The sequence below is a fragment of the Coturnix japonica genome, chromosome 2 (assembly GCF_001577835.2).
Source record: "Coturnix japonica isolate 7356 chromosome 2, Coturnix japonica 2.1, whole genome shotgun sequence".
In the NCBI taxonomy this organism is placed as follows: Eukaryota; Metazoa; Chordata; class Aves; order Galliformes; family Phasianidae; genus Coturnix; species Coturnix japonica.
In genome coordinates, this window is record NC_029517.1 from 97,099,957 (window position 1) to 97,123,926 (window position 23,970).

General features: G+C 41.1%; 1 protein-coding gene across 26 annotated transcripts in view; it reads left to right on the top strand.

Annotated features, from left to right (window-relative positions):
* Positions 1-23,970, top strand: part of DTNA (dystrobrevin alpha) — a 189,943-nt gene that overhangs the window by 98,351 nt on the left and 67,622 nt on the right. For all 26 annotated transcript variants that reach the window (XM_015855521.2, XM_015855525.2, XM_015855519.2 and 23 more), the window contains exons 2-3: positions 4,510-4,577; positions 10,021-10,101. In XM_015855521.2, the coding sequence (XP_015711007.1) occupies positions 4,511-4,577; positions 10,021-10,101 (148 nt within the window). In that variant the 5' untranslated portion in view covers position 4,510. The remainder of the gene's footprint in view (positions 1-4,509; positions 4,578-10,020; positions 10,102-23,970) is intronic.

A 23,970-nucleotide genomic window follows, 5' to 3' on the forward strand; every position in this document is an offset into this window, starting at 1 on the left:
AGAGCAACTTTTATCCAGCCTACAAGGCGAGCAGAAATGTCACTGATCTGGATTCAGAAGCCTCTTGTGTCAAGGTTGTAAAAACCCACAGCTGCGTCACAGCCATCACGTAGGAGTTTATAAATTTTCCATGCCACAATTAATCAATTTCAGTGTATGATTTTCCTCGCTGGCACACTTCCTGACTCCCTGTGGCACTTCATCTGTCACCAATAAACAACCCAGGGATTTGTCAAAGTGTCAGTGGGGGTGGCTTTTCTCAGAGTCATCAAACTATGCACGGATGTGAGTGTCACGTTAGGAGTTTCTTACAGTCTCCTCCTGAATGTATGGATTTCTCAGGAAGAGAGCTCCTTTTCCAGTTAAACAGGCAATTACCTCCTTTTGGGTTTTGCAGCAAGTGGCTTAGTGGTAGCAGGTGTTGCTTTTGCCAAGTTGAAGAAGCTGGTAATATACTAATTGATGACTTAAAACAGAATTCAATAAAAAGCTTTTTATCCCGGGAATATCAAAGCCAGAAAAACATTTACGTGAGACAGAGGTTGTTATATTACTCATAAATCAGAGAGGCACAAAGGAAAGAAAAGTAAGGTGTAAAGTTCTCACCTAATGTATATATGATAATTTCTCTCAGATTTTATAAGCAAATAAAATATACTAAGAAACAGACCAGCTATGCTTCTGGTGCATGACAAGCATGAAGATGAAACTGTCATTGAAACAGCTCAAATCAGGCTAAGCCATTTGTTTACTGATTGTTTTCCCTCCAACTTTACTGACGTTATAAAAGCATTCAGCTCAAAGCACCAGTGGAAGTGAAACATTCGTGGCATCCTTTTCAGTGTCTGGAAATCTTATGTTTAATGATTTCTGCTCTAGAATGCCTGCGATGTATTGAAGTCTTAATACCTTGCTAATCAGTACCTCACTAATTAGTCCATGACAAGAATATTAATTAGGTGCACAGTAGGTGTTCTCCCTATGTGCAGAAGAGCTTTTTCCCGGGGAGAAAAGTGAAGAAAAAATGATAGTGGAAGGCATCAAGGGAAGGCAAATACATCTCTTCTACTGAGAGAAGAATGTACAAGAATTAATGATTGTAAAAGTTTGGTCTCTGATCATTTATTCTATTTTGTAAAATATGTTAAACTTCACTTTGTGATTTGCTGCTTGTCACTGTAGAACATAAAGTTCTTCTTTTTTGTGTGAATTGGCATTTGTTTTAAGCTAGACAACACATACTGGAACATGACTACTGTCAGTTATACTCATGGGCCAGCTCCAAGGACTGAGCTGAGAGCATCCCAAAGTACAAATCTCTGTAACCTGAGCTAAAAAGCTGAGCTGCATAGTTGTAAGATGGAACAAGGTGGACATGGTAAAGTCAGTCCACTGAATATGAGCCAGCAGTGTGCCCAGGTGGCCAAGAAGGCCAATGGCATCCTGGCTTGTATCAGGAATGGTGCGGTGATCAGAACTAAAGAAGTCATCCTGTCCCTGTACTTGGCACTGGTGTGGCCTCACCTCGAGTACTGTGTTCAGTTTTGGGCACCTCAGTATAAAAAGGACATTGAGGTACTGGAGCAGGTCCAAAGAAGGTCAACAAGGCTTGTGAAGGTCTTGAAGAATATGCCCTACGAGAAGATACAGAAGGAACTGGGGCTGTTTAGTCTGGGGAAAATCTGAAAGGTGCTTACAGCAAGAGTGGGGCTGGACTCTTCTCACTGGTGACAGGTGACAGAATGAGGGGACATGGCCCCAGGTTGTGCCAGGGGAGGTTTAGGTTGGATATCAGTAAAAGCTTCTTTATAGGGAGGGTTGTTAAGCTCTGGAACAGGCTCCCCAGGGAGGTGGTTGAGTCACCATCCCTGGATGTGTTCAAAAACCATTTGGATATGGTCCTCAGGGACATGATTTAGCAGAGGGTTGTTAGTTAGGATGGTATGGTTAGGTTGTGGTTGGACTCGATGATCTTAAGGTCTTTTCCAACCTGAGTGATTCTATGATTCTAAAAGGAGATGCACAGCACCCATCACCAGTGTCATTAGTTGAGCCTTGGCTTGAACACATTCTAGAATTGCTATCAGAGGGAACCCAAAAATAACAGTATTGATCACCATCATCTGTATTTGGTTGGCTACTTAGTCTTAACAGAGAAGGATGCAAGGGAGGGATAGGAGATACTTCTGATAATACTGTCAGTGTTGATGTTCTCGTTAGCTTAATGGTACATATATATAATATATATGCCACTGCAGAGAATTTTAGGAGTGTTTTGCATGAAATCTGCAAAAAGCTACTGCAGTGAGAGTCTTACAAAGTTACTTGTATTTATATGCATGTAACTCAGGCTTCCAGAGAGAGGCCCTTTTCAAGTCTTAGAATCTCCATATGCTCCTGTTTTCACAGCTGTGAATAAAGTGTTTCAGTAGATATGGGACAATCTGAAAAATAATGACCATGTCCAAAGAACCCTTCATATAAAGAGATATAACCAACAGTAAAATAAAGATAAGGTTAAATTGCACCAAAGAGAAAACTAGTTGATGCTTTTTACCCCACTCCGTAAGGATATTTCAGCACAAGGCTCCCTGGAGGAACGTGAGATCTTGCTGTAGAATTAGCATGATTTCAAAAATGCGTTTTTCACTTGGTTTTGATTGGGAATATGCTTTCACATGGTTAATATGGCTACAGGTAAGCCATGCTCCATGGATGCTCCGTCAGTACTTAAAAGCTGTGATGAAAGATTGCTTTTATCTACAAGTCATTGCAAGGGAAGCATGAATACAGTTCATACAGTTAAACACCTTGATTAACTCACCTGTTGTAGGAGATCTAGTAATTTCCCATAGCAGAATTGTTTGCAACTGTAAGTTCAATTAGAAAGTGAAAGGCGTGGGGAGCTTGAGCTGGGATTAGCGGGATTACATGATTCTTCATCTTTTATGGGAAGAGATTAAAAGCTGGTCCGGGTACAAACAATCTTGCTGCTTAGAATGTAGGATGGGTATCTTAAGGCTTATCTCATGTTGCAGATTGTTGTGAGCCTTCCTTGACACCTCTGAGCCAGCAAGACACAAACTAGCTCCAGATCAGAGGCTGTGTGGACACTTCAGTAAAGCACCATGTTGAAGGCTTTTATCTTTAGAGATAGGCAGGATATGTAATCTCCAACTTATGCCGTGGTACATACATTGGTATCACTCATAGCCAAATTAGAGCATGAGTGAACTTGAATATACCTGTAAACATGGTGGAGCAATGCCCTTTGTCTGCTTTGTAACAAGGCTGCTACTCATATCACAAATTGTCCACAATAAACAGCACTTTAGTGGACCCTTTATCAGTACTCTTAGAATTGAATAAATTATTGGGAAAAGGTAGATGTAATGTACCAGCACTTCATTTGAACAGTGCATTATGGGAAAATAATAATAATCAGAAATCTCTTATGTGATTGCCTTCTTTTCTCCAAGAAATAAAAGGAAACTGGTCTTCCATCCAGACTCCTTTAGTAGGCAGGTAGTAGGCTTCAGCAATTAATACTTTCATCCTTCCTATTAAATATATGTATGGGTTTGCTATTGAAGACAGCAGAGTGTTTTGGATTGCTTCTCTATAGAATATCTCCTTTTCATCCCACATGGCCCAATATTATTTGACACGATCTAGTTGAAATAAGTTGAAATTAATTAAAATGCAGGTCAGAAGCCTGAACCAGGCTTGTTTTGCTAGAGTAATTATCTATAGGAAGCAATGAAGCTGACACAGATTCCATTTTTTTGAGTGACGCTAAAGATGTTTGTCTTTATTCTGGAGGCTTTAGTCTTTTACAGCTTGAATGCCAGCTGTGAAGGAAGCCGTAGCATTTCTCTATTCTCTATCCAGCAGTAGTGTTCTTTGTCATATTCTGAAGACTGGAAGACAAAATATTCTTACTTCTGAGCCTTCTTCTGGAACTCATTTAATTAGAAACATGCTGTCCTGAGTTTGAATGAATATTTGGAGTGTTTTTGCTTGAATAAATAGAGGTGTTACGTTGTAGAGTATGGATTTAGCTGTGTGTGACTTTTTGTCTGTCTCTTCCACCCAGAACTGGCTAGAAAAGCATTTTCTAAGCTATGAACTAATTTCTGAATCTTTTATGATTTCTTCTCTCTTATATAATTTAAACTGAAGATTCCTTATTTAAAAAAAACCTAAACTGAATTTCAGAGCTTGTGTTATGTAAGTCAGTTAGTTACATCAAGCGGAAAAACTGAACATTGCCTTTGGGAGATAGAGAGGGGGAAAACAAATGCTTGAAAGCAGAGTCTAGGGAATGGAGGGCAATTTTGGGACCAGCTTTCCCCCAGTCCATGCCACGAAGAGGCTGGCAAAAGGCAGTGAATACATGTGGAACACCAGTCATCCACAGAGGTTCTCCGGGATCGATTATGGATACTTAAATATGAATGTTCTGTCTGGGAATAATATTTAGACTTTTCACATGATTTTGTCTTCCAGAATGATTGAAGATTGTGGGAAAAGAGGAAATACCATGGCAGAAAGAAGGCAGCTGTTTGCAGAGATGCGTAAGTACTTCCTAGAAATTTCAGTGCATTAGACCAAGCCACTTGCAATGCAATGTCAGTAAAATTTATATAAGTTTTCCATCTCAAGTAACGGATATCTTTGTTTCACAAACAGTTTAATATTGTGAAAATTATTCCTACAGGAAAATAGGCTGATTTGACCAAATAAGAGAAATGAATTCCCTACACTGGATTTTGTATTTTTTCTACACTATGTTATATTATTTAAATTAATGACTTTTTGAGACAGATATGCTGAAATACACAGGTAGCAGTGAAGGGGGATGGGGGGGGGGAAATGTCTCCAAAAGCAGAGCAGTGCCCAGCCAGTCTCTGAGCAGTGCCCACCTTGGAAGACAAAGCTCCTCATCACTTTCTTCTACCCCTAGTTTTTATTGCTAGCATGATGCTGTATGATACTGACTGCCCCTCTGTTTATTACAAGTCAGCTGTCCTGAATGCATCCCCTCCCAGCTTCTTGCTTACTCCAAGCCTGCTCGCTGTGGGGGCACAGTGGGAAAGTAAGAGCACCTTGATGTACTGCTCAGCAGTAACTAAGAAACACTGATGTATTGTTGACACAGTTCTAGCTAGAAATGAAAAATACAGAACTATGCAGGCTGCTATGAAATTTAACTCCATCCCAGCCAGTACAATCTCTGCCCTTTATTCCATATCACTTGCATCATGCTCACATCTTGTATGATCCACCATTCTCCCTGCCCTGTAGCACATGTGCAGATACAATTCCTTTAGTCTAAGATCCATTCCCATCAATTGTCCATAAAATACCCATTCAAATGTCTGTAGAAAACTGTTCAGTTAATTTGAACCATAGCTTGAGCACCACCTGTTGTGGTGGTCACTCAGACAGTATAGGCAGCCCACCAAGTTTGCTTGGGTCCTCTTATGAGAGCAGTACCACATATGTGTTTGCCCTTTCCCAAGGGAAGAACAACCCATGCCATCTTCCCCAGCCAGTTTCCTACACGCACCATGGAAACTGTACTGTGGGGACCTTATCTCCTTCCATAGTATGAAGTGATAAGAAGGAAGAAATGCTCTTGGTACTCAATTTGAGTCATTAAGCCTCTTGGGACAGTCTTTCCCCAGCCAGGATGCAGGCCCATAGGGTGAATGAGAAAGAGAGATTCTCTTTGAATTCATGAAGCTGGAAGGACAGTCTTTGTGTGGTTGGTGCCTTGATGTCTGTCTGAGCAGCCAGTTGTCACAAAACTGTAGGCATACAACTCTGGTGTGTTGCATACCAGCCTCCACCACATGGATTGTGAGCGCTGTACAGCAGTGGTACAAAAGGACTCTTTTGAGTCCTGTTTGTTGTTCAGATTGCTGTAGACTCTGTCCACCACTGCTAATTCCCTCAGATACTTTCCTCAGCAGTGGTCCACTGTCCTCGGTACTTTACATTGTTTTGGAAGGCAGTCACCTTCATGCTTGTCATGAGCTGCCTCCAGAGGCTGTGGACAGCTGGCCCTTTTCTGACTACTTTGTGGGTTAGGTGATCCCTAGTGAAGGATCCCAGCTGCTGAGCTTCCCTGCCCTCCAGTTCCATACCACTGTCCGCACTGGCCCAGCATTTGAGCAGCCAGCTGCTCTCCTGGATCATAGCCACAAGCATCTTATTCAGTATTAGTGAAGAGGTGGTTTTTGCCTCTTCTATGATTGTTCTTTTCCCTCACATGTCCTTACATCTGCCCCACTGAGGACCAGGCTGCTTCCCTTGGTTTTCCCTTCTGTTGCCACTCAAGGGGAACTTCGTTGTCCCTCACCAACAGTCAAGAGTTGAGTCTCTGGTTTAGCCACGATGTCTGTTTGTCCTCAGATCTGTAGATCCTCCCAGTGTCCATCTGTGTGCCCTCAGATCCACAGATCCTCTCATCCCACCAGGGGCTCGTTTTAGAACATCTTGGTAGACATAGAAGGCCCCAGCATGCTGCTAGAAGCTGCTGTCAGGAAAGACAAGGCATCTCTATTTCAAGGGATGAACCACAGTGCAGAAGAGTGAGGAAGGAAAAAGAGAACCTAGATGCTGTGCAAGAATAGCTAAAATATTGGTGAGACTTTGATTTTTGTGAATATTTATTCCTCAAAATATTTCATCAAGATAGTACTCAGAGCTGGTTGCCATGTTCTGCCCTGTGTATCAAGACTTTGATTCTCTGAACTTAAGGGCAAGGCCTTAACGAAACAAGGTATTAATGAGACCGGAGCAACTGTGTACTCTGAAAGACCAGGGCTATCCTAGTGAATCAAATGTGGTCAGTAGTGTTCTCCAGGGATGAGCTCAGGTGCACTGAATGGTCTGCATCTGCAATACTGAGCTCTGCAAAATAAGGTCTTTTCATTCAGCTAGCCTGTTGAGAGCAGGCTTGGCCCATTCCACTGTGTCCACTAGCCTTGATTATAGAGTCAAAATCATTAAGGTTGGAATGACCAATAATATTATCTAGTCCAACCATCAGCGTATGCCTGTGACTGCTCTAGACCACACCACTCAGTGCAATATCACCCTTTTCACCTCCAGGGATAGTAATTCCACCGCCTCGTTAGGTAGCCTGCTTCAATACCTCACCACTGTTTCTGAGAAGAAGTTTTTCCAGATATCTAACCTGAACCTCCCCTGATGAAACTTGAGGCCATTACCTCTTGTTCTGTCACAGTTACGTGGGAGAAGAGGCTGACCACCACCTCACCACAACCTCCTTTCAGGTCATTGTCTCCCCTGAGCCTCCTCCAAATTGAGCAATCTCAATTTCCTCAGCCACTCACCATAAGAATTGTGTTCCAGATACTTCACCAGCTTTGTTGCCCTCCTTTGGAGGCACTCTAGGGCCTCAATGTCTTTATTGTAGCAAGGGGTCCAGAACTGAACACAGTACTTGGAGTGTGGCCTCTCCAGTGCCAAGTAGGAAGGGACAATCACCTCCCTTGTCCTACTGGCTGCACTATTTCTGATACAAGGCAGGGTGCCATTGGCCTTCTTTGCTACCTGGACACACTGATGGCTCATGTTCTGCTGGCTGCCAACAGACACCCCCATATCCTTTTTCCTCCCTGCAGCTTTCCAGCCACCATGCTCCAATCTGTAGCAATGCATGGGCTTTTTGTAACCAAAATACAGGATCCACCCCTGTACTGTTTTGCTCCCTACTATGGGTAAGGACACCTCCTGCTAGACCAGGTCCCTCATAGCCTCATCCAGCCTGGTTTTGAACATTTTCTAGTAGGAGGCATCCAGAACCTTCCTGAGGAACCTGTTCCAGAGTCTCAACACCTTCACAGTAGAATTTCTTCCTAATATCCAGTCTAAATCTACCCTCTTCATGTGTGTAGCTGTATGATAACTGTTGGATCACTGCCTGAACCACTGATTGAGCCTTCCCCCACCTGGGAGAAGGACCCGCTCAGCCCTGGGAGCAGAGGTGAAGGCAATTCTGTGTGACCAGGAGGGCTGGAGCCTGGCTGCACCTCTCTTAAACCTCAGTTAGGGGATGATTGCTATTGGGGAGAGATTTCTTTTTTAGGGGTCCTGTCTTTGTGGGGTTTTTTTGTTTGTTTGTTTGTTTTTCTTCTTGTGAGCCTAGATCTTTGGAGGCAAGTGAGTAGTCCTTTTTTCCTTTCTTTATAACACCTTCCTATTGCATGAGTTCCTCTGTTGTTATGCCTCTTATACCACCCTTCTGTTGTGTTGATAATTTTGATTGTTATAGTAGTCAGTTTTCCCTCATGCTACCTGCTTGTATAAAAAGTTCCTCCCTAGCTTTCCTGTAGGCCTGTTCAAGTACTGGAGGGCTGTTTTGAGGTCCCCTTGGAGCCTTCTCTTTACTAGGCTGAAAAGCCTCAGCTCCTATCATTACAGTCTGCCTCTTACTCCTTTTCTTACACATGCTTCTGGAGAACCATGTTTCAACTAGATTAAAAGATAGAGGGGAAAACATTAATTTCTAGTGATAAACTAAGTATGCTGTAGGTGGAAAAATGTCCGTGTTCAGTAAATGCTTAATTTTGCGTGTTGAGAGTTCCTCTAATTCCTGTATTAGTATGGAGGGTGTGCTTTAGTACAACAGCAGCTTGTCCTGCTATCACCGCATTTAAGTTTCTTCAGCTGTGTGCCAGCCCATACAGTTCATGCTTAATAGTAAATATGTACTTGACATGCCCTATATACCCTTGCCAGTGTTTTAGTTTCTAGTGGTGATGCTGGCAGTTCTGTGGTTAAAATCCCATGGTATTTTTAGAAAGTGGATTGCGCTTGAGACTACGCAAGATAACAGCAACAAAAAAAAAGTCTTTCTATTCATTCCTTTTAAAGTAGGGAACTTGTTCTTAACAAGGAGGAACTTACCTTCACTTCAAATCTGGGGCGGTGTGTGCTTTTTTTCCCTGTATTTCGAGAAGTTTCATTTGACTCTGTTCAAAGAAGGCATCTTTCTGGTTCCAGATTACAAACATTTGCCTATTAGTATCATATTTTGTGGAGTCTGAGTCCAGATTGCCTTATCTCACAGAATGCACCACTGGATGTCAAATCAATAGGCTACCCTTAGTCTAACCTGACATGCTCATATGCATCCAGGCTGCTCTGATGGAGAGTTCATAATGAACATAGTTGTTGTGCTGCCAGCTTGTATTATCCAGCATGGAAAAAGCAACCAAAGCTTGCAACCTATTTATTTATTGCAAGCCATCAATAGCATTACATAGAGAAGAACATTCAAAAGAAACAATGCCAGTAGTCAAAGAGAGTGAGAAGCCACTGGCGATCTTGGTAGGCAAATTACAAGTTCAGTCTCATTTGCCACACATCTTTCCACTTATTTTTCAGCTCCATGTAAGAGAAGCAATGCTTTGCAGAAGTGATTTGGCAAATAGATTTCAGACTATGGTGAAATGTGAATTGTGCCAGAATGTGACTATTTGAGATCTCCATTGCAGAGAACACACCTTTATGAGTTGGAGGATACCTCATACTCCTTGCAGTATTTTTGCTCCCTTCTGCAGATTGCTATCAGTCTATTACTTACAGCATGATATTGTTTCTAATTTGGCTTGCTGGCAATACCATGTTCTGATCTGGCATGTCAGCCAAAGTTATTTGTTAAGTATTATAATTAGATGAAGGTTTTCATCCTGTTGGAGCCAGGCAGTTGTCATTTAGCCTGCAGCTTGACCAGATTGTTCTTCAAAGTGATGGACATGATAGGCTGACTACTTCTTGCCTTCCTCCACAGAAGTCTTTTAACACTGTAGTTCCTACCCCTTCTTGCCCACCCCTCACTACCCTCCCTGCTAATGAGATAGCCTTGAAAATAATTACAGTCAACTGTTGTGTTGTGTTCTTTGTGTTCTGTGCTTTCCTTGTTATGAAACATACACATAGGTCGTATTCCATACAAACATTGCTGTTATTGTCTTCCACTAGGGGCTCAAGATCTGGATCGCATTCGTTTGTCCACCTACCGAACAGCATGTAAACTTAGATTTGTTCAGAAGAAATGCAACTGTAAGTATGTCAGAACTTCTTTCCTATGCTGTTGGTACTAGATTTCCATTGCGCTACACAGTCTGCCTTTCAGATCAGTCCCAAAAGGGGCTGTTGGATCTGGCATGGCAAAAGACACTAATCAGAGCGCCTGGGAAGATTTCAAATACTGGCCTGTTTGTATAAGGTTCTTCTATGTTCCTGACTTCATTTCTGAGAAGTTTCCCACTTGATTAGTGATCTTTTTAGCATTTCTTCTGAGATCTGATCTCTCCCCTTTACTGTTTCAATTTTTATTAGCACATTTGTGAGAAAAACTATTAACTTTAATGGAGTTTAGCGCATATAAAACCTGTTACGGATTGTATCATTTATTCTCCATCTAAAATATTGTTCAAATATGTAGAATGATGGGTTTTGGTTTATGTGTTTTGTTGAAACTTTCCATGCTACGTTAATGAAACCTGTCCTGTCTGTGGAAGTTCTTGTAGGTAGAAACAGAAGGAGGAGGACTAATGCAGAGAGAACAGGTTTTTTAGTCTTCATATTTAAACTAGAATGACAGCCTGGCTGTGCTTGTGCTATGCAGAGTGATAAGTACATTAAGAAATGTTCTGTAGATAGGGATTAACCCCCTGGGAGGGAGTTCCTGGTTTTGAGGTTATACCTGTCTGTGTTACGGAAATGTTTAATTCATGCTGTCCGTACACACTACAGGGACCAAGCTGTGAAAGAAAAGACTTTGGAGAGAGAGTGTTTAGTAGATTATTAACAGAGTTGGTCTTTCAATCGGTTCTGCAGTGTGTTTCTCCTATTTTTAAGTTGTATTTAACTGAAGTATGAGTTGACAGATCACTACCACATTGCAAGTAGGCTGCCAGACAAGGAACTTAGGAGAAGTTCAGCAGCTGTTTTCTCCCATTCAGAAGGAAATGCACTGAAATACGCTCTTATGCTGTGTTCAGTTATTAATTTTTAATTTTTTTATTGTGTTTAAAAGGATGAAATTTCCACTTTTGTTTTCATGGTAACAGTTCGATAATCTAAAGTGACAGAAGTATCTAATTGACGCTGATCACAAAGCTGCAGCACTAATTGCTTTGGTAGCTGCTGTGTGAGAAGCAAATAGAAAAGTATAAGAATGAGATAGTCAAGTTGTTGGGAGTGGCTGGTGAAAAATACTGGTTGTTAATCTCAACTTTATTCCTCTTAAGTGAGAGCTATTTCTGTGGAACTATTTCTTTTGTTCTTTGTATAGAGAACCAATGCACATAGCCTTCAGTTGACCAGTTTGTACTGAGTCCTTCCTGGGCAGTACTTGCCTTCTGGCTGTCATTGATAACCTAGGAGAAGTGGCTTGGTGGCCTTACATTAAGAGTTACTCTGTGTCAGGCCTCTCTGGGGAGGGGTGGAGGGAAGAAGTCTTAAAAATGCTGTCATTTTCACCATAAAGTACAATTTTCTTCTAATTTCTGTCCAACTGTTGCTCTCCCACATAGCTTCCTCTCACTGGTAAGGAGTCATTCATTCACTGTGCGATGGTGGTCCATTGCAGAGCTTGTAAACATAGAGCCACTGAACAAGGCACTGGTCTAAAATGGTTGATGTCTGACCTCTGGCTCATATTAGTGACTCTTGTTTCCTACAGAAATTGCCATTAAGCTCTACTAAGATGGGGGGGAAGAAACATTAGGTGACATTAAGTGACATTAGGGAAAAAACATTCTCTCGTATCCTAGCTCTTTCATATACAGGAATATAAGAAGGAAAAAGTTCAGCCTGCTTCAGTCACCCAAGCCATCTTCATCTTCTTTTGGCTGTACTCTCTTGCTCTGCCTTGACCAGCTTCTTGTTCAGTCACTGTGTCCCAGACTGACTGGGAAAAGAAATTGCTTGGAAGAAAGTGTGTGTAAGGGATTCTTTTAAAGAACTAATTTAATAAATTGCAGGGAGCTGCACTTGGCTGCAGGCTGGAGATGTATGAGGGTGGAAGCAAAGAACTGTTTGGAATGCCAGAATTGGCTCCTCCAAGAAAAGCAGAGCAGAGGTTTTACTAACACCAGCTTTTTTTACCCTGAGGTGCGCATCAGCATGGAACAGTGTGTGACAGTCCTGGGATATCAGGCCAAAAGTTATAGTGAAAGTGGTAGTTTACCACCATTTACCAGAACACTGCTGCGTATGTTGTGCTGAGTACTAGCCCTTATTGAATTATTAAAATTAATTGTACCACTGGATTATTTCACTTTCTCAGGAGGAAGATACCTTTAAAGGTATCTTAAAAATATCCTTCAAAACTGCACATATTCTATAAAACATTTGGGGGGGAAAAAAAGGAGAAGTGAAAAGTATTCCTTCCATAAATATCTCTCTGAGCGCTTAAACCAACAGCCAGTTTAAATAAAATCAGCAGCGTGAGGAAAAAATCAATATCATTCATTGCCATTATTTGTCAAACAGAACAGAATTGAATCCAGTCCAGGCTCGTTCTTCAGAGAAGCAACAAATTCTTCATGAGAAATAAGAAAAGATGATATCATGTGCTATTTCCTCATTAGTTTGCACGTCTTCTTGCAACAGCAGTAGTCTTCTCTTAAAGACTAGCACAGGATGTAGATACCGCTACTGTAAACAATAAATAAATAAATAAAATCTAAATCTTAAGAACTTGAGATGGGGGTATAAATAATTTCAAATGAATTACGAGAGGCAGACACCAGAGAATTACCCTTCTGGAGGCTGCATCATCTTCAGATCTAAGAATGTAAAGCAGGAGCACATCAGCTGACTGTGGCTGCTCTCGGGGATCTTCGTGATGGGTGTAGTCTCAGAAATAGTGATCATCTGAGGTTAAATTTCATTATTTGGGATGATAATAACACAGAGGAAGCAGGCGTGGAAACCTGATCAAAAGTACAGCATGTCTGTACTGTATGAAACGTAGCAGGATAGCTTCATCTATGTTTCCTAATGTGAGGAGGCCCACTGTCAAGGGGGGGAGGGGGGGGGGATGAGAAAGCTGCAGGTAAGGTCTGTAGTAGTAGTCACAGAACTCAAACCCTACAGGCTGATGGTTCTCAAAGTCGGGCATTAGGGTATTGTCCTTCACTTGACCTTCTGTGTGTTAAAGCAGGTTTTGAAACATCCAGTGTATGTTCTCACTGTGTAAGGAAGATGCCATCTTGGCAGTGCTGACTTAAAGCTGTTAATCCATAACATTCAGGCACTGAAGAGTAATAATGCTTTCCTAGAAGAAGGCATGAGTGTCCAGTGGCAGCAGCTGCATTTATCTTTCACTGTTCACCTGAATTCAGGAAACACCGAAGAATTATGATTCACAGTAATCCCCAGTCATCCTTGTTCTGTCGGTTTATTAAAACCCAATTGTTTATACAGGAAAACAATCTGAGATGAAATGTCGTGTTAACATGCAAATTCCCTCTGGGCTATGGTGGCAGCAGGAGGAGAACATAGCAACATATCGTAATCAAAACCATTATACAATTACACATCACTCACTTGTACAGAACTGTACAGCTGGAAAACTGCTGCTGTCCTCAGTGAACTTCTGAGTGTTTTGTGAGGTTATTCTATGACTCTGGATGCAGAAAGCAAATTTTGCTGATTTCCCTAGATCCGAATAAGTCATTGGCAGTTGAAAGCTTAAACCTGAAGCCATGCCAATGACTGTAGTAAGACGCTTAATTAATTCAGACAAGAAGGCAGCTTTTTTTTTTTTTTTTTCCTCTTGTTGTTTAATCCCAGCACCTTTGGGTTTCGGAGTCTTTGTTTCTACCTTCAGCATTCTGAATTTGGTTTGGTTTGGTCTGTCTTCTCCAAGTTGCAATATAGCTGTTTCCACACAGGGAGCACAGCTGCCATGGCTGTGATGGAGACCTTGTATGTCTGGGGCAGCCTCCTCCACCTCCAGCCTCCTCTTCATTCTACCTCCTCTGGGCTTAAGCAGTCACAGCCAGGCATGGAGGCACATCAGCTTAATTCCCATACATGCTCCCGGGTGCTTCTCTGATCTGATCTGCCTTTTTACATTTGTTTTAAGTTAGAATCATTTCTCACCCTCTTGCAATATAATAATTTCCCAGTGAAAATGAGTGACAGCTATTGTAAACACACTGTGTTTAGATAATTTTCTTACAGCTTTTTACTTTCTGTGCTCTTATACCTTCTGTAACGCTACTGAAACTAGTTTGTCTTAGAAACTGGCAGTTTGGGTATAAAATGATGTAATTGGCCTTTGTGAACTACTAGCCCTTGTCAGAATGGCAGTCACTTTCAAGAAAAGGGTTTTATTAAACCAAAGTAGAATTACTGGTAAGTACTGTTGTTGTTGTTTCTTTGTTTTCCTGTACTGGACTAATGCTTTAAAGTATTTATCTAAGCCTTCCCATTCGACTTGCCATTCCCCACAAAATGAAGAGTTACAGTATCTGGTACTTGTGGTAAAAGGAAAGGGTATGAAGATACGCAAGTCTTGATTCCACAGTGGAAATGTTGTTGTGACCTTTGTTTTACCCCAGTGGCCTAGGAAGAGGTTACTAGATACTATTTCAGCTTTGTTCTGCATGAGAACATATGCTTTGGTCTTACGTGTTGAAGAAGTTCCCTTTTGGGGAACAAAACAAGAGGGTCTTCAGAGGTGTCCAGGCCTGGCCTGTTGATAAGCATCATCAAATCTTTCATCTTTATATGTTTAATTGATGCAGGAATTGCTTCTCTTTACTTTAATAAGACATAGCATCATAGAATCTCGCCACCATAATAGAAAGCCATTATTTCTTTGATTCAGTGACTTCGGTTTCTACAGTATGAAATGGAGACCACAGGACAAGTTTGATAGTGTGCAAGAATTCCATAAAGACCCTTGTTGTGGCAGTATCCCACCTTATAGTTCTGAAGGACTGTATAGCCTGTGCAGCTTTGTGCTTTTGCCCCTCATTCTTTTTTTCTTTGGATGACCATCACAAGTGGAGCCTCCAAATTATGATAATTGTAGAGTCATTTAGGTTAAATAACTTAATCCCCCATCATTGTCGGGTTCTGTGGTTAGTGTGCTGTTCGCACTGTAGGTTTTTATCATGTTTTTCATTCCATCCTGGAAGCAATAAAGCACAAGATGGTTTCTGGCTGGGTCACAGAGCAATCAAGCTGAATGACAAGTAATGTTGCCTACTTGAGAAGTGTAAAAGGTCTGCTTGGCTGCAATTTGAAACATTATTTCCAGGGAAAGCAGTCTGCCACTTGAATATTTTTTATCAGGGCACCATTATATTCCTCTAAACCCTCAGTAATGGTTTTCTGGGATATTTGTGTAGAAATCTTATAATTTACTGTTGTTGCTGACCCTCTTGGATATTCTACAGTCTGCTTGTTAGTATTACTAAGTTGATATAGAGGCCTGAGGTTTTTGGTTTTCTTTTGTGAGAAAACTGAGACTTAGTCATTCATGCAATTCCAGAAGATAGAACTTTAAAAAAGAAAAGAATAGCTCTGTATATTACATTACTACATTACGAGAACATTGTGTAAGTTACTAATTCTGGTATCCTGCAGTACTTGAATAATGGAGAGAAAGATGAGCTAATGATTTTGATAACTTTTTTATTCCTTTGTCTTTACTAGCCACTTGGAGACTAAATGCTCTTGGAACTGCTAGTACCATTCCATATGGGTTTCCAGGCAACTATGGGGAAAGGATGCATATATTATACATTCTGCATTATGCATCAATTATTTAATCAAAAGTTCAAAAGGGCTTGATTTAGCATATTCCCTGCAGACAAATCCTTCATAAAGATTTTAGGCTGTAAGTGTTCGCTCACAGCACAATATCTTGAAAATGGTTTCAGATTTTCTTCTTTTAGCTGTAAAAGTTTGTTAATATGCTTGACAGGTCCTAATACCTGTCATATAAGCTGCATATTTGACATGTTCCACAGGACTGATTGCAGTTCAGCCTTCCTTCAATGCTGGCACAAAGTGGACTGTTATTACGTGAGGGATTGCAGTGTCTCAGCTCCCTGATTATTTGCTTTTAAAGGCTACCATCACAATTCCATCTCATACAGGATTAACATAAGAACTGTCAGTTAACATTTGGAATTCATTTCAGTGTCAAAAAGGGTGATCCAAACAAGGCCGCATATCTTAAACTCTCAGGTCTTTGCATGCTTACAGATTGATCTTCCAGCCACACCCATGATTCCAAATAGCTCCTGTTAAGAACTGAGTTACAAAAATTGTCAGCTAATATTACTTTGTTCCTTGCGGAGGAAGATGTCTGGATTGGCATCCTTTGAGTCAGAAGCTGTCAGGCACATAGATAGGCCACGTCCCTGGTATACCTACAGGCCGCCCTCCATGACACCGGTGACTCAGCCCCAGTTTTATGCAGACAGCTTTGTAATTGGATCACAGCTGAAAATCTTTTCTGACTGACTTCCTGAACTCTGCTACAGCTGCCACTTGCTGCGTTATCTCTGATGGTTTTTCTGATACAGGTTTGAGACTGGGCAGTCTGCTCAGTTCACCAGCTGCTGTCTCTGAACATCTGTTCCTGGTGTCAGGCATTAGTCACCTTTGACCCAGCATGCTTTGGTTTAGTTATGCAAAACCAGAAAGTGCATCCTATTTCACACTGATCCTCCTAAAGAACATTTACAACAAAAGAAAATAGTTATTAACTTGGTACTATTCTAGATATTCTAAAAAACTGCAAAATACAAAATACACATGCATGTGGATGCAGTCTCACAGAAACCCTTGAAAACTGTTTTCCTGAGGAGATAACCTCCAGTATTTTGCCTGTCTGTGCCCTGTAGCACTGCATTAAAAGTATCCTTTTCCACAGCACCTGCTGAGTTGGATTTTGTTGAGGGTCGGTGATTGGTTGGTTTGTTGCTGGTTTTTGGCTTTGATGATGTCACATGGCTCTGAATAATGACCAAGCACTATGTGGCTTTCCTAACCAGTTGTTTCCTCTGCAGTCTTCCCTAGATGATCTGATGTATATCTTACCCTTCCTCATTTCCAGTTTCATTCCCTTTCAGCCTCTCTTTCCAGTAACATTTACAAATAAAACTGCTGTGGAACCATCAGGCGTGCTGGCTGTGTGTGGCCAATATTCTCAGCAGCTGTGGGCTGCTTTAGGGTGAAGAGAGCAAGTAGTGTAAAGAAGGGAAGTCAGAATGTAGGGCTTGATCTCTTTTTTTTACTGTAATTCGCTGCTTCTGAAATTCCCAAAGTGTTTTTTTCCTTCTAAAGCCACGTTCATTTGTATTCAGGGTTGCACCAAAAGACAATTTGTGTACCTCTAGTAATATAGGTCAACTTCATAATGCCCAGAATATTCAAACAGAAGCTTAACTGTTACCTATTTTTACATACCAGCTGTACCTACAATCATTTTCTGTTGGTCTTAGTGGAAGATTTCATACAGCGTATATTATATGGCATGCCAGGACAAATTGTGAGAACAGAAGATGTTGGCCATAAAAATAATTTCCCACGTTTAAAAGTGTGAAGAGACTGCATAATGTCCTCAGTGTGCGCTGCTCTCGCTATGATTGAGAAACTACAGAATGAACATTCAGCTTCCCATCCTTGACTTATTTGTGATGTACAGTAGCTTTGCAGAGACAGTTTTGTTTGTGTTGAATTAAGCCATTGCAAGGCCAAATTCAGGCTGAGTTATACCTGTGATGTTGTTGTTGGCTGCAACAGACTTGTAGCAGGGGAGCTGCCAGCGGTCTCAGAGCCATCACTGGGTGAAGTGTGGCTAATTCCAGTAGAAGTTGTGGGGATACTCAGCCTTTAATTTGGTTCATGCAGACACATCTCTTCCTGACAGCAAGCAAATTGGAAGCCAGGCTGCTGAATTCACTAACATTACTGTGGCATGTGGAAAGGAGTGAATTGGTCTCTCAGTATATACTGTGTGAAGAGGTTGAACTCAGTTTCCAATAAGTGAAGTAAATGTTAGTATCATAGTGCATCTCTTGTAAAGGTGCTGATCTTCCCCAGGTTTAGTTTTCCATGTTTTATTCATGCCCGTTTTACCTTGAGACTCTCTATTTTGTCTTGGATTTGTAGGATATCTTTAAGGATTGTGTGTGTAAAAGATGACAGCTGAGTGGCCACGTACATCCCCTGTACATCGAGACTCTTACTCCATCTAGGGGCCCTGACAACATCATTAGAGAGTTACTGTCACACAGAGGAGAAGGGATATAGATGTGTGGTACTTCATCTAAATCCTACTTATCTGTCATTTTACATTCTGTGTTTTTGCTTCCTTTCTCACTGTTGCTGATTGTTGAGCAGCATTTATGACAACTGGACCTTTTCTCCTTTTCCTGGCCTAATCCTCAGGTCTCTCTCCTTAAGAAATGTGATGGTTTAGTGCATGGTACCATGAATCGCTGAAATAGGAACCACTGTAATTGCCTTCTGGTTCTGGAATTATTGTTGCTGAATGATTCAGCCAGAGACTGGGCTGCTGGCTCTTGGGGAAGGCATTGCTTGGGGTATGAGTAATGGCAGGACAGCAAATGTGCAAAGATTATGCAAACACAAAGATAGGGTTTAGTCAAATACTCTGTATAGTTTGCATGAATTATTCATTATCTCTTCAAATGAATTCAATATAAATAAAAGGATCTTCAGGATACCAGGTTCCATCTCAGAGCTGATTATAACTCAGATCCCAAACGACTTTCTAGGAAAATAGATCATCCTGTTTTCAAATGTAACAGATGTTTAAATGTGAAAGTTTGAACCTGTGGCAGTAATGAGCACCTCCATTACCAATCTCAGCAAAGGATTGAATCAGTTTAGAGTCTGAACTATCCCTACGACTTTTGCCATAAGGTGTTTTTTCATGTAAGTCCCATGGGCTATACAGGAACATCCAACTTTATCTCAAGGCTCCTGCTTTCAAAAGCTGAGGTTGATATTGGGATTTTGTCCTTATAAATTAAGGGCTCTTTCATCTCTCTGGATTGGACCAAACTCCTGAGAGCAGAAGAGAGAAACATCATCTCTTTTTTTTATGTGTCACTTCTGTTCTGGGGGGGTGAAAAATACAATCTGATATCAGCAAGTTTACTCAAGCAATAAGTTCCATTTAACTGTTTCTCTAGTTATTTTTGATTTATGAAACTTTTGTGGGCCAAATTCAATACATGTTCCATAAGAAATTATTTAAGTGAATGTAAAAAGGATCAGCTTACTAATATGCTTGTATATAAAATAATACTTTCATATTTTATCACCGTAAAAAGGATGCTCAACATGAAGATTATTCTACCCTTTCCACCTCTGAGGTTTAGCATTATTTGCCTATCAGATGAGATAGCCTTTATAGGATGTTCACGCTGTCAAATCTCCCAGCACATATTCAGCTTAATTCATGGACAAGGCAGTTTTCTGGGGACAGCAGTGGGAATACACAACCTTTGATTTGTGTTAGTTTGGTTGACGTTGTGCCAATACAGAGTTAAAATTTCATGGTCCGTGTGTGCTGCATTTACTATAACGCACCCAGTAGTGCCATCCTGTGGTCAAGGCTGTGATGAACAGAAGGCTTGTGCACTGATCTGTCTATTCTCTAAAAGCTATTTTGCCTTGGAATATTGCACAGAAGCTGAGTTGTGCCAGGCTGTGAAATTATAGCTTTCTTCTCAGACACTCAGTCATTTCTGAGCTTCTAATCCCCTAAATAGGGCTGCCGGACCACGTCTTTTTCCTTTTCCTGGAAACACCTTTGTGAAAGTTTCCATCATTCCTTTTCTGTTACCGGCTGGGTATAACAGAGATGGTGTTTTGAGAATCAGCTGCAGTTATGGTATCACCTGATGCTGGAGGTTGTTTTACCTCCTTTTAGGAGTGCAGAAACATCTTCCTAATTGATTTCTATTGCAATATATTACAGAAGAATTATGTCTAATTAAAATTATGAAATGCTATAGTTTGGCCGATGAAATCCAAACTCAGATGTAAGGCAAATTGCCCTTATTTTAAGAGAAATGAGAAAGCTGTTGTGTATCATCTGTATTTACTGACCAAGTTTTGTTATCTCATATCTCCATTTGAAGGAAATACTTAGGCCTGATCACACAGTGCCTCGAATGAGGCATTTCTTATTAGAATAGAGATAGGGAGGGTTACTAAAAATTGTCATTTTGGGCAGAATTGACAAAGTTTGTGGATATGGAATATAGATATCAAGTTTTTAAAACAGGTAAATTATATCTAAATTGTGGATTCAAACTACGACTTCTAGTAACAGAGCAGTGTTTTAACTGAGTGTTCTCTCCTGTTTGACATAAAAACATTAAGGAGCTTAGAGTTATGTTTTTTTTCTTATTCTAATTTATGTATGTCATACTTTATTCAGCATTTTGAACAAGTGATTTCCAAGTGTGCTTAAAAACAGGAATCCCCTTCCCAGCAGCTGGGTGAAAAGCAGTGACAGCCATTTCCCCAGCCCAGCACTGTGGGATGCGTTGCCCCCTGCTCTCCCTTACAGGATCGACTGTCATTAGCAGAGCTTGCTGGGGAGACTGTTGGCCTCAGCCACCCACACGGAAGCCCTTCAGTCAGTACAGGTGAGACAGAATAGGCAGGAAGAGACAGCAGGGGGGAGAAGGAGCTTTTATCGTAAATGTAATTAATGTAGATGATAATAATTTTACTGGAGATCTCCATGTAATTTTACACACTGGTAGCTTTGTCAGTTGCCATATTAAAGATAAAAAGACCACATTTCAGCTTATTGTTATCCTAGCAGTTCTTCCTCGTTAATAGCACTTGGCCAAGTTGACAGACACATCCAACAGGCCACATTTGTTTAATGTGCTGAGCGATCAGAATCTCAAAAGGTTTTAAAATAACTCACTTTTCACTCTGGGCAGAACAGTAGATGAGGATACAAGAATGCAAGCCTGGTATTTGGACAGGAGAACTTCTAAAACTTTTCCCCTAAAATTCAGCACCTCAGCTCTACACATTGTGTCCTACAGATATCCAGGCATCCAGCGGCCAGCTTTGGCAGCAGTTCAGCAATATTACCTGTGCATGCATTCTGTCCCATCATCCTGGTCATTAATGAAGGTGTTCTACAGCTTTGGCCTCAGTGTTATGCCCCAGGGCATGCCATTAGTGACTGGCCTCTAGCTGGGCCTCCAGCTGGACTTGGTGCCACTGTTAACAAGATTTTCAGCCTGGCAGTTCAGACAGTTTTCAGTCTAACTCACTTTACACTTGTCTAGTCTGTAGTTAGTTATTATTTTTTTCAGTGAGGAAATTATAGGAAATTGCATCAGTAGCCTTGCTAAAGTCTTAATAAAGAATATTCATTGCTCTGTCTTGTCCAGAGAGGCAGTCATTTAATTGTGGAAAGCAAACAGGTTGGTCAAGCATGATTTCTCCTTCATAACTCCATGCTGACTGTTCCCAGTCATGTTCTTGTCCTTAACATGCTTGGAAATGACTTCAGGAGGATTTGCTCCATCCCCCCTTTGTGGACAGAGAAGAAGTTTTAGTTCGCTGGATCCTTTAGCTTGTTTCTTAGCTTGTTCCAACTTTGGATCCTTAACTTGTTTCAACTTTCTTGCAGCTCTCAAGAACCTTGCTTTGTTGCCACAACCTTTCAAAGGTAACTGAGTGGCCTTGCTGTGACATCACCTGACTCCCTCAGCACTTTTGGGTGCATCCCATATAAGGTACCATGGACTTATGAATGTCCAATCTGTCTAAATGTCCTCTAACCAGATCCTGAACATCTCAACCAAGATCATCTTCCTCTTCTTGACTGTCCCATTTGTCACAGGGACCTGCATCTTCCTGAAGATGAAGCTTATCAGTAAAGACTAGGTAGGAAGGCTTCAAGTAGCTCAACCTTCCCTGTGTTTTTTTTTTGTCACTGGGTGACCTACACTTTCCTAAGCTTGTCCTGCTGATGTGCTTATAAAAGCCTTGTTACCCTTCACATCCCTTGCCAAATTCATCTTGAGATGGGCAGTCTTTGATGAGAATTTGATTTCTATGAAGAAAGACAGTAATATTGTCTCTGGTTACTCTAGATTATCATTACCTCAGAGTATCATCCTCTTACAACCTGTCTTACTATTATATGGGGATACACGTTTTTCAAAAAAATAGAAGCATTTGGGGATCAGAATAGCATGGCTGTAAGCATTCGGAATGTTTTGTTAGTTACTTCTGTAAGCCTGAAGTAATTCAGGTAATTCGAAGTACTCAGCAGTTGTTGCGTCTACAAAACTAGTAATCATATGATGTAGTAGAAAGATACAATTATAATTTTTATATATATATACATATATATGTGTGTGTGTGTGTGTGTGTATGTATATATGTGTATATATATATTTAGTAAAATAACTCACATGTGTGACAACAACCTGGATGTCCACCACTCTTGGCTTTTTGGAAAGCAGTGGTGACCAGCCCCAAGAGCTGTTAGTAGCTTGCAGAGCATTCAGATCTAGCCTAGGGCATGTCATGCCTGTTAGATTAACTGCCAAGTGGGTGCCCAGATGTGCTAGAAGTCACTGTGCTGGATAAACTGTGTCTGGCAGTAGAAGTAGATAAGGGAGGCAGAGGAGAAGCATAGAGGACATTTCCAGTAGCAGGTTCAGATATTTGGGCAGTGAGCATAGCCTGGGTATGCCAGGCTATGGAGAGTGACATCTGTCACCAGACATACCCAGCCAAAGAGTGGAGTGGTCTGTTTTTAGCCAAACAGGCCTAACACCCTGTTAGATTTTCTTTTTCATGTAATTTGGCAGCAGAAAACGTGAAACACTGCAAGCCATCATAGTTGGCATTTTGGTCTGCATAGTGGTAGGACAAACATTAAGGCTTTTACTGAGCATGCTGCAGCTGCTTGGTATGAGGGGCAGCTTGGCCACAAACAGGTGTTCTGTAGTGGGAAAACACCTTGTTCAGTGTGCTCCATTACCCTCCTGGCAGCAGAAAAGAGGAGATGAGCAGAAAGAGTGAGTGACTTCCCAGAGCTTCACAACAGTGATGATGACAAATGGCTCCAGCACCCTCATTGGTGATGGGTTCGTGGATTCTAATATGAAATAGAAGAATCATGTAACATACTTTATAACATTTGAGAGATTGTTAGACAAGGAAGCATAGGTCTTTCACTTCTAATGAAATCCACATTAAATACTTGACATACGTTCAAGTGCCATTGATTTCAAATTATACTGCTGGTATGTTTAAACTCAGGCAGATCTGTAAGAGCTGTGCTGAACTAAAGTTGTAATGAGGTGTATCCTTAGATTTTTGAAGTGATTTAAATTCATACTTCTTTAAAAGTTTTCCTTGTATTCACCAACAAACTCTATCAAGAAGGAATTCTGTGGTAACTATCAATTGGGCATGTTTACCTTAGAGGTAGTTAGGCCTACAGTGCATTAAGTAAATTTGAATTGATTTTTAAAGCCATAATTTAGTTGCTTCTCTTGTTTGGTTAAACACAGTCTCCACTTCCATGTTCATTTAATCATAAATGGAAAGATAACATTGTAGAGCTTATGGTTCGGGTGTAGTACAAAAAATACAGAAGAAGAGATCATAGAATCATAGCTCTTTTCCAACCTTGGTGATTCTAAAAGATATCCAGTCCAACCATTCACCTATTACTGATAGCTCCCACTAACCCATGTCCCTCAACACAACATCCAGTCTTTCCTTGAACACTCCCATGGTTGGTGACTCCACCACCTCCCTGGGCAGTCCATTCCAGTGCCTGACCACCCTTTCTGAGAAGTAATACTTCCCAATGTCCAGCCTGAAAATCCCCTGCCGTAGCTTGAAACCATTCCCTCTGGTCCT